Source organism: Pygoscelis adeliae, unplaced genomic scaffold, assembly GCF_000699105.1.
Source record: "Pygoscelis adeliae isolate BGI_AS28 unplaced genomic scaffold, ASM69910v1 Scaffold186, whole genome shotgun sequence".
In the NCBI taxonomy this organism is placed as follows: domain Eukaryota; kingdom Metazoa; phylum Chordata; class Aves; order Sphenisciformes; family Spheniscidae; genus Pygoscelis; species Pygoscelis adeliae.
Window position 1 is genome coordinate 8,060,122 of NW_008825071.1, and position 9,267 is coordinate 8,069,388.

At 44.3% G+C, this 9,267-nt stretch overlaps 1 protein-coding gene across 2 annotated transcripts; it reads right to left on the reverse strand.

Moving 5' to 3' along the window:
- Window positions 1-1,654: 1,654 nt before the first annotated feature.
- On the reverse strand, window positions 1,655-8,816 carry TPMT (thiopurine S-methyltransferase). Of its 2 annotated transcripts, XM_009326503.1 has the most exons (8): window positions 8,658-8,816; window positions 7,797-7,889; window positions 6,563-6,695; window positions 6,035-6,087; window positions 4,514-4,588; window positions 3,668-3,753; window positions 2,596-2,640; window positions 1,655-1,798 (listed from the first exon to the last, which is right to left on the reverse strand). In XM_009326503.1, exons 1-8 carry the CDS (start codon window positions 8,795-8,797, stop codon window positions 1,683-1,685), a joined length of 741 nt encoding a protein of 246 aa, XP_009324778.1. In that variant the 5' UTR covers window positions 8,798-8,816; the 3' UTR covers window positions 1,655-1,682. The 2 variants fall into 2 exon arrangements, with proteins under 2 accessions (XP_009324778.1, XP_009324779.1); XM_009326504.1 differs by lacking the exon at window positions 4,514-4,588 and having other exon boundaries at window positions 8,658-8,809.
- Between the last annotated feature and the right edge of the window lie 451 nt (window positions 8,817-9,267).

The window sequence follows — 9,267 nt, forward strand, 5'->3', positions numbered from 1 at the left end:
TCGCCCCGTTGCGAAGTGCTACTCACGCCCGTATCGGGGTCAGGAAGCGGGGGCAGCTTCACAGGATGTCTGTCTCTCGCCGTTCTGGGGAGCGTTTGGCTAACGGCGATGGAAAATCCCGAACGCTCATCCCTAGCAGCCGCTTCTTCCAAGCGGGCGCGTACGCACGTCGTGCAAGGGGCCTGGACGGCACGTGCTCGTTCCGCAAGAGGCGTCCTCGGGGTCGCCGCCGCGCGGTACCCCCACAGCAGAGGTTATCTCACGCGCCCTGAAAGGGCTTGTCCGGCGCGTGGCGTCGCTCTTGCCAGGCCGTCACCTACCTGGGAGTCCTGCGCGGGACGTTGCTGAGCGTGCAAGCAGCCTCGTGCCGAGCGGCTGGCCTTTCGCAGCTAGGCAAAGTACCCTGAAAGCCCGAAATAAACTTCAGCAGCCCTCACGCTGCATCTGGAAAAAAACTTCTGGATCGGGAGGAAGGAGGTGCTTTAACCTGGCAGCTGCGGTACCGGCCAGAAGTGAAAATACACAAAAACAGCAGTTCCCAGCTTGCACTGGCCCACTGGCTACATCCTTTCTTCTCTCCGTCAACCCGGCCCTGAAGCGCCGGTAGCTACAGGCAGTATCAAGAGTTGCAACAGGCTGTAGCTTGGGGACTGCTGTGCTAAAATCGTCAGACCCGCTTGCAGCTCTAGGACTACGACACCCTAAAAAGCCCTGTGGCTTTCACTCGCCTTCTGGTCTTGGTGAATTTTAATACACTACCTTGCAGTTGTACCTTTCCGGCATTTTTTAAAATAAGCTGCCAAGGTGAGAAGGCCAGGGCAAGAAAGGGTTTTGAGAGCCCCAAATTTTGTAGTTTTTAAAAATTGCAGCGGTGTCCATACAGAAGTGACAGAAGACCCGCAAAGGAAGGTTTGTGTTCGGATGAACACGCAGCAGCTCTGCAGGCTTTCTTTGAACCCTCTCAGCCTACAAGCCCTGTGCCGGTTTGCCTGCTCATAGCTGCGCTCTCGAGGGCGGGAGCAGCACGCTCGCGAGCAACCGCAGGGACATTTTCTACCCGTACTCTCTCCTTCATTGTCACCCGGTTCACTTCCCTCCTCCCTTTCCTGCCCGATGATAGTTCCCCCTTGGTGCCTGCTGCCAAGCGTTCTTGCCCGCTCACTGCCAGCTCGTCACCTGACTCGCAATCACGACTCACGGGGACGGAGGGAAGCGACTCGCACCAGCTTCCCGCCCCTCCCGCCCAGCTGCCCGCTCTGGCGCAAGGCCAGCGTCACAGGAAACAGTGTTTGAACAGCAGCTGCCGTTGCTCCCGGGGCTGCCGGCCAACGAGGCCGACCTGTGAAGCACCGGGCAGACGGCATCGACTGGCAACGGCCGAAAAGGAACGGGAATGTTTCTGCTTCCTAGCTCTGATGATTTGAATTGATATAGAAGAAAAAGATATACTTTAAAAATGCTTGTTTGTGCATGGAGTTTAAGAAAAGCTATGCGCCTCTCAAGAGAGTGAAGGCAGTTATGTAGGAGAGCTGACCTGGTAAGCAAAACCGACAAAAGTGTTCCACAGGTGTTTTTCTGTACGCTGAAGCCTGCTTTAAGAGTGCCCCAAAACATGTCTCACTTTAAAAGGTGAGATAAAAATAAAAGCAAGATGGGAGGTAAGTTATTTTAATTAATTTTAATCAAGTTACAAACTTCAGTATATATAGCACCTCCAAGAAATAATCTAGTCCCCATTGCCTGTGTTTGTCTGAGAAGTCATTGACTTTTTGAAGACACTTAATTTCACAGTGGTTGCCTGAAAAGGAGGGAAGAGAAACAAATTACCGAATGATTAGTCACTGAAAAAAGCAAACTGTCAAGGAAAAATAAATAAATAAATAAAAATCTTATCCACGTATTTCCTCACAGTCCCCAACGCAGTGTCACAAATGCACTGGGGAAAACGTATCGGTCTCTTTTGCATTGGGGTGCAACTGTCCATGCCAATGACTCACTGCACACAGACACTGCAGGGGTCTCAAAGTTGTAAATTTAAAAGAAGTGCAATATCAAAGCATATCAGGAGGAACTTTTAAAATTAAATTCCTGCCATAATTCCGATTTCATTATTTTGATGGATTTGAGTTGTGCATTTAGCATTTTCTTCGCGTGGCACTTTACTTTTCTTTGGCTACAAAAGTACAGCAGAAACCGTAGAACTGGTATGCAACGGGCTTGTATTAAAATGAGGGTAGCTGGTGATGAGGTGCAGAGAAAGACAAAATGGTCAAACGGGACTAAGACTGCAGCTGCAAGATCACTGAGGGCAGTATGAATCCTGGGAGGATGAAAAGATGCCAAGGGGAGGAAGGAGACAGTATCTGTCTCTTGGGTTTTCTCCGTATCTTTGAAGAGCTGAGAATTTTCCTTGACAGCAAAATCCCTGTGGCTAAATGGTATTTATTTTCCCCCTTAATTTTTCTTCCATGACTCCACGCCTTAGATAAGAAGCAAATGACTCTCTATGACTCGTCACAGGGTGAGGTAGAAGCACATAAACACGTTTATGTGTTTTGGAAAAAATTCCTAAGGGTTAGCTGAAGTATTACTTACCAAACAAGCTTTTAATTTCAGATTCAGGAACATAAAACGGTGGGCCTGAAAGACAACGGGTGAAGCTGAACAGAGAGAAGACACGGGAAGGAGACAAACATTTACACCGCAGGAGGAAAGCCAGCCCCATCACTCACAGCACCTGGCCCGCAATCGGGCCCCAGTGTGTAGCAGCATCTGCAGGAACCAGAAAACACCACATCCGAGAACTCGTGGCACCTTGGTGGGCCACCAAGCAGCTTCAGGTATTGCTGCTGCATCATCTCCAGGCTGCAGCCAGGGTAGCCACATTGTCCAAAGTCATGAACATGCCGTGGATGCAACCACTCTCACACGCTGTGTGAATCCGGCCAACAATCTCTTTATACTACAATGGCATAATTAAAGCTAAAAGCTGAATAATGTGAGAGGGAGAGCAATGAATTAAACTATTGTTGCTTACGATAACAAGACCTATTTTTTCAGGGATAATTATGCTGAAGAGCCCAAAAGCAGCAAGATATCTCTTTCTTTTGAGAGTTAATAATTAACAAACAAACAAAAAAATCTTTTAAAATACTTCAGACTTCTGGATGCAATAAAAGTTATAAAAGGAAAAGATACTTTATGATTTTACAGAATTTCACCTCTTCCAAGAATACTCAGACTATGGTAGCGGCTGGGAGAGAGGCACAAGATGGGCAACATGTTGGGTTGCAAGTATTGGGTAAACAGAGCGAAACCAATGTTCTTGGGAGTGCTTCAAGCTCCCTAGGCCAGACAGGATGTTACTCTCAGCATTTGCTGTTCCAGCTTCATTGTCACAGCCACACTTCCAGTTTCATTTCTTTGTTAATATACCAAGTCTGTCCTCCACTTACCCTTAGCATGTCTGAATGCTAGAGAGAAAGCAAATGTAGTCTCAGGCTTGGTCAACATCTAAAATTTTTAACACACAGTTGTATTGGTGTGATCAGCTGACAAAGCTATGCCGATAAAAACCCTGGGGAAGATACTAATGTATCTACCACATCTACATACAATTTGTATTAAAGCACGCAAAATCAAAACATGAACAGTGCAAAGTTCTCACCTTTGTGTTTGTTTGGATCATATGAAACCGTAACGAGGAGATAAGAAGAATTTTTCTCCATTAGGGTGATCATCAAACTGACATAGCTAAAAGGAGAAAGTTATACTTTATTATTTTGGAACTGTACAAACATTCAAGCATAACATTCAAAATATTCAATAAAAGAGGTAACATGGATTTCTATGCAGAGACAACTTCAACTGAACTGCACAGAAACTAAGCAAAGCTCAATTTGAACTTCGTGAGCATGAAATTCATGCTACACATTGAAAACACCTCAAATAAAGGTCACTGTTTACTCCTCATAAACAAGCATTTATCTTTTTTTGCATATTCATCTCAAAACTAACAGACAAAACATAGTATTCATCTGCCACAGTCTAGAATACAGTACACAATACGGTACCGATCTTCTAAAATCATTGTGAATTCAAGATTATATATCTAATTGAAAAATCCTGGGGGTAGGGTCAAACTACATTTGGGTTGGCTCTAGGCAAGAACAAAAAATTGGAGTAAAGGGAGGTGAGGGGAAAATGAACAAAGAGAGGAGAAGCAGATGGGGTTAAAAGGAAATAATAAACTTCAGATGAGACGTGCAGCTCTGCTTCTGCTGGGTTGCAACAAACCACGTATTTTCCCACCAAGAGGCAGGGTGGCTTCCTGAAGGAAGCTCACAGAACTAGAGTACAGCACTCTGCGACTGCAGCTGATGCCTGCAGTAGAGAAGAACTTGTGTAGGTTACTCCTTTGAATGAAAGGGGACTCATCGACAAGTGGCAGGAGAAAAAACATGCGTCAGTGCATACATTAGAGAAAAGACAGTAACAAAGCAAATTTACTAACCGTTGTCTGTCACACGGATTGACAGCTACTAGAGCTCCTCTGTCCCAAACCCCATCAAACTTGCCAACTATTGAGCTATAGGGAGATGAGGAAAAGACTTAAAAATACTAAAAAGGCACCTTCATCTTTATTCAGATAGTTCTGTGAAGTCACAAGGATTCTCCAGCTAGCTGTGCAGATTCCCCACTACCTTTTTGTTACAGTCCAGCATTTTCATGATCCAAACCAATATGATCTGGGTCCCAAGAAACCCCCCTCGTACATGGCCCTGCTGCGATAGCAAAGAGGTGCTGGAATTGCTCAGCATTTCCCTATCATGAGGGGGTGCTGAGACAAGGCGGGGAGGAAGGAAAGTAGCTTAAACACATTTGGGCTACAAGTCTAGGGTTTTGGCAATCATACTCTGCCGTGGCACTTGAGGCAGCGCTAACATGCAGTCAGCACGTCAATAGCTCTCGTCCACCTTCTAAAATCCATGCATGATTTCAAACGCGGGTTGAGGAAGGTGCCTTGTTGCTTTAGTATCATTGAACTCAGCGCACCCAGCAATTTTAGACACCTCAATTCCCAGCTACGTGCCCAGGACAGTTAGCTTCAGCTTGCAATTTGTTTAATGTTAGAAAAGCTAAGTTACACTGCTGCTTCCTTCAGTCTGCCACTGCCACAGACATTATTTTTGCTCCTGGATATGCTGGCATATGGCTTCAGTGATACTTGAGCAGAAGATCAGGTGCAAAGCCACCACAAAATCTGAGAAGCGACACTCCAGGCCACAGAGCACAATGGGTTGAAACATTTTTCAGGAGTCAGTAGCACGGACTGTATTGAAGTATTTTGCCTTTTCTCTTGTGTCTTTTAACTAAGGACATTTTAGCACTAAAAATCCTTGAGAAGACATTATTAAGTCGAGCCACGTTTGTCAAGACACTTGCAGAGTCAGTGTTTGACAACATATTATGTAGTCACATATGCTGGAGTGATGTCATGTACTTTAAGTCCATCGAGAAAAGTACATTAAGTAAAGCATGGGACACATATAATCAATGGGTACAGCTTACCCATGCATATGTTAATCAATAGTTTGGGGAAGAAATGTATTTAGTACTTAAAGGAAAAGCTGTCTAAGAAGACACCTCTGGGTATATTCTCTTTACTTTTACTAAGCTGCTCTGAATAAGGGATTGTGCTAGGGTTTTGCTTCGTAGAATCCATCAATAATATTAAAGATAATTTGTTTTTACTGTAAAAAGCAAATGTTTTTCTGTAACTTTCACAGGACGGATAGAACAAGAAGCCCATTTAAAGATATTTAGTTGGCATCTTTATCTAATGGTCAACAACAGGGTTAGTTTTTGTTGGAGATTGGCTATTCACATTTCTCATACAAGTTAATAAGAGTTTTTTTGAGAGGACCTGTTCCAAATCTTTATGGCTGATTCAATAAAATAATATGACAGTATTATGACAGTATTAATACAAGTTTGATTATACAGAATTGTAAAACACCCTATGTATTCCCACCTGGACAAATCATAAATACTGCAGCAGTACAGAGCAATGTTCCCAGAGGTAGTCTACAATAAAAAGCAAAGGAAACAATACTTATCAGCAAACTATCTTTACATATACACTTATAAGTGTATATTTATACCTTAAAATATACACATATACTATTTTTAAATATACACTTAGGTGTAATGGGGAAAAACTGTGAGAAACATTTTTAGTTTTTCTTTAACAAGGTACCTCTCCTGAACGCCTCCAGAGAGGTTCTGATCTGTCAAGGCATGCAACTGTCCAATTTTAAAATACATGTACTTTACATTCAGGTGCTTCAATGTCATAAGAAAAGAAGGCCAAAGTAATAAGCTCAGAAGAAGAACTTCTCAGTCCAAAATTACAACTCAGAGCTTCCTTTCAGACCTCTTCAGGAGAGGTGAATCATTACCAGTATGACAGAGACATAGAAGCAGAATGACTTGTTTGCTCAGTTATGCCTGCATTGCATGATTAACCACACCAGATCATTCGACAACGCAGGAAACATACCTGCAACTTTTTTGCTCCTGAAATCTCTGGGACTGGCTCCTCGCAAAAAGGCAGACTGTGTTCTGCAAAAAATTCCTTCAGCGCTTTCTCGCTGACTTCCACACCGACAACACTGTGTCCCATGTCCGCCAGCCTGCACACAGCAGAGAGAGGTCCCAAGTTTACGTGAGGCCCGCAGGTTGGGCCATTACCAAATGTGTATCTCCCATGCAGCATTTATTCATTAGGGAAACCCTGGTTTTAGGACACACTGGTATCTCTAATCCTGACCTTCTGGAGTGTTCACATTTTACTGAACACCTCCCCTCCATGATCTGAGCTTACATGAGCACCGCTCGGCACGCAGCTGATGAGGACTTACAGGCTTTATTTAGATTCAATGGATTATTCACTTATTTCTATGAACCCAATGAAAACAAAGGTGATTACATGGAGAAACTGTCCATTTTGGTTTACAGAAATCTGTTCTGCTCTGAACTGCAGTGGCTGAGGCACGCTGTCCAGCCAGCTGCCTCTGCGGCTTGGCAGTAATGTTCGGCTCTGATGAAGGCAGCAGGGTGTGGTAACCTCTTCACTGCTGCAGCTCAGTGCAACAGCAACATGCGTCAAAGCCTGCAGTCAGCCTAGTAAGTAGTTACCATGATAAAACCTGGTAACTGGGACTAACTTGATTCCTTGAGGATGCAGTTCAGTCAGGGTTTTTTACTTTGTGTCCCCTCCCTCCAAGAAAAAACACTAGCTTACACAGCCCCTAATTATAAATATAACCCAGTCAAAAAAGTAAAAGTAAAATAATGAATTTTAAAAAGGGGAAGTTATATTTAGCCCAAATCACTTAAGTTCCCAGTGTGACATGCCACATGGTCCCATGTAAACATCCTCTGGCACAACCGGCCTCATTGCAGGCAATTTAAGCTGGCATTGCCACCCAAAGAAGCAGTGATAAGGGCATAGCTTCAGTCACTCTGTCTGTCACAAATTCAGCATTCCCCAAGCTGAACCTGGGACAACCAGGAGGACTTTCAGGTTAGTCCTTACCCATCCCATTTATGCTACTATACAAAATAACAGCAAATGAAACCAAACTTCCTCCTCCCTTCAGCCTCCAGTGACGCTGCTTTCCTACCAGTGGAGATGCGGCACATTTCCATTGGCCAATATAAGGTTGGGAATTTCCCTTCTCTCTCCCTCCCCACATCAAATAAGATTTTTGCTTTTATAATCCATGCTTTACCATTTCATCTCTACTGCTTTACCACAAAGTGGGAAAAATATCCTCAGTCCACTCCTGCCATTTAAAAGAACATCCAGATACTTCTGTAGGAGCCTGCAGAAGAACAGACATGTTTTACTTAACACTGTGAGTATTTGTGCTGGCACATTAAAAGCCAAGTGCTACACACTATGCCAGGTAACACACAAACTCCATGATGGAACGTAGATTCTTAGCTCAACCTGCCATTAGAAATAAAAACATAAAATAAAACCACTCACTTTCCATTTACATAGAAAGTAAATTTAATTTCTGTTAGAAAGGAACACATTTCTCTTTGTCCTGTTTTCTGTTTGTCTTTTCAAGTAAACAAACCAACCCATCTCTAAGAGGGCCACAACAGACAACTTAAACAGAATGATTATTAAACTTCTGTATCAATCGTATCACTTATACAGGTCTTAAATGTAGCTGTCATTGGTTGCAAGACCATATAACCAGGTTTGTTCTCTTAGGTCCCTGTCTTCCAGTGCACAATAATTGCTCCAATGCCATCTGCATATTATTTTAGGCCACAGCTTCATAACTTACGAACAGCAATGCAGAGCTGCTGCATCAGGAAATTTAAGATTCTTAGTCAAGCTATCCAAGCGTTACAGTTTAAAACCCGATTTAAAAGTTCTAAATTTAACGCAATGCTTTTCTCTTGCCCTTTTTTGACAAACGTAGGTCACAAAAATATTTATTTTACTTTCAAGCTGTGTAAAACAATTTTCCTTTTGTAAATGCTCCATTTTCTGTTAAGAGTTTTTTGAATGAGGCAAGTCATTCCTCTCACAGCATTTCTTTAAACAGCTTAGGCAGAAGAGTGAAGTCACATACGGATGTCCTCGTTCCTTGTGAAACCAAATGCTACCCGTTTCCCACTTTCGCAGCCATTCCTCCTCAGCCACCACTCTGTCTTTCTGTGACCCAGTATCAGTGCCTTCCAGGACCCCGGATGCATCTGCTGAGCCGTCCATCGTCCCCAGGGAGTGCCAGGAGCTGTGAAAAAAGAGGGAAGAATTACCCCCGCCCAATGAATAGTTTGGAACTGGCTCTTACTTTCTAGAATCAAGTAAAAATTTAGTACAGTTTAAGGGATTGTAATTTGGCGACTATTTAAACGTAGCTGGATTGAACGTGATAGAGCGTACTCTTGCTATCGATGGCTTCGGCTGGACTTTTTCTCCCGGAGCGAAGCCTGCGCAAAGGCACCCGGTTAAACACGACGGAAACGCCGGTGACCTCCCGTTTTGCACCTGTCTGGAAGCCACCCAGAGGCTGCCCGGCCTCATTGCCCCGGGGGCGGGGGGACCGGGGGATAACCGCGGGCCCAAGGCCGGGGCCGGTAAGTAAGTAGCTAGGTGCCGACACTTCTCCCTCTCTCACGTGAAACCCGTGGGCAGACCGCGGGGGCGAGAAGCGGCTCGGGGCGAAGGGGACCCGGAAG

Bases quoted from the DNA above. Each gene is read 5' to 3' on its own strand.
- TPMT (XM_009326503.1), bottom strand. From the start codon at position 8,797: ATGGACGGCTCAGCAGATGCATCCGGGGTCCTGGAAGGCACTGATACT. The intron at 7,890-8,657 runs GTATGTGACTTC...GTTCTTCTGCAG, and splicing joins CACAAGGAACGAGGACATCC to GCTCCTACAGAAGTATCTGG. The intron at 2,641-3,667 runs GTGAGAACTTTG...GTTGTCTTTCAG, and splicing joins TGATCCAAACAAACACAAAG to GCCCACCGTTTTATGTTCCT.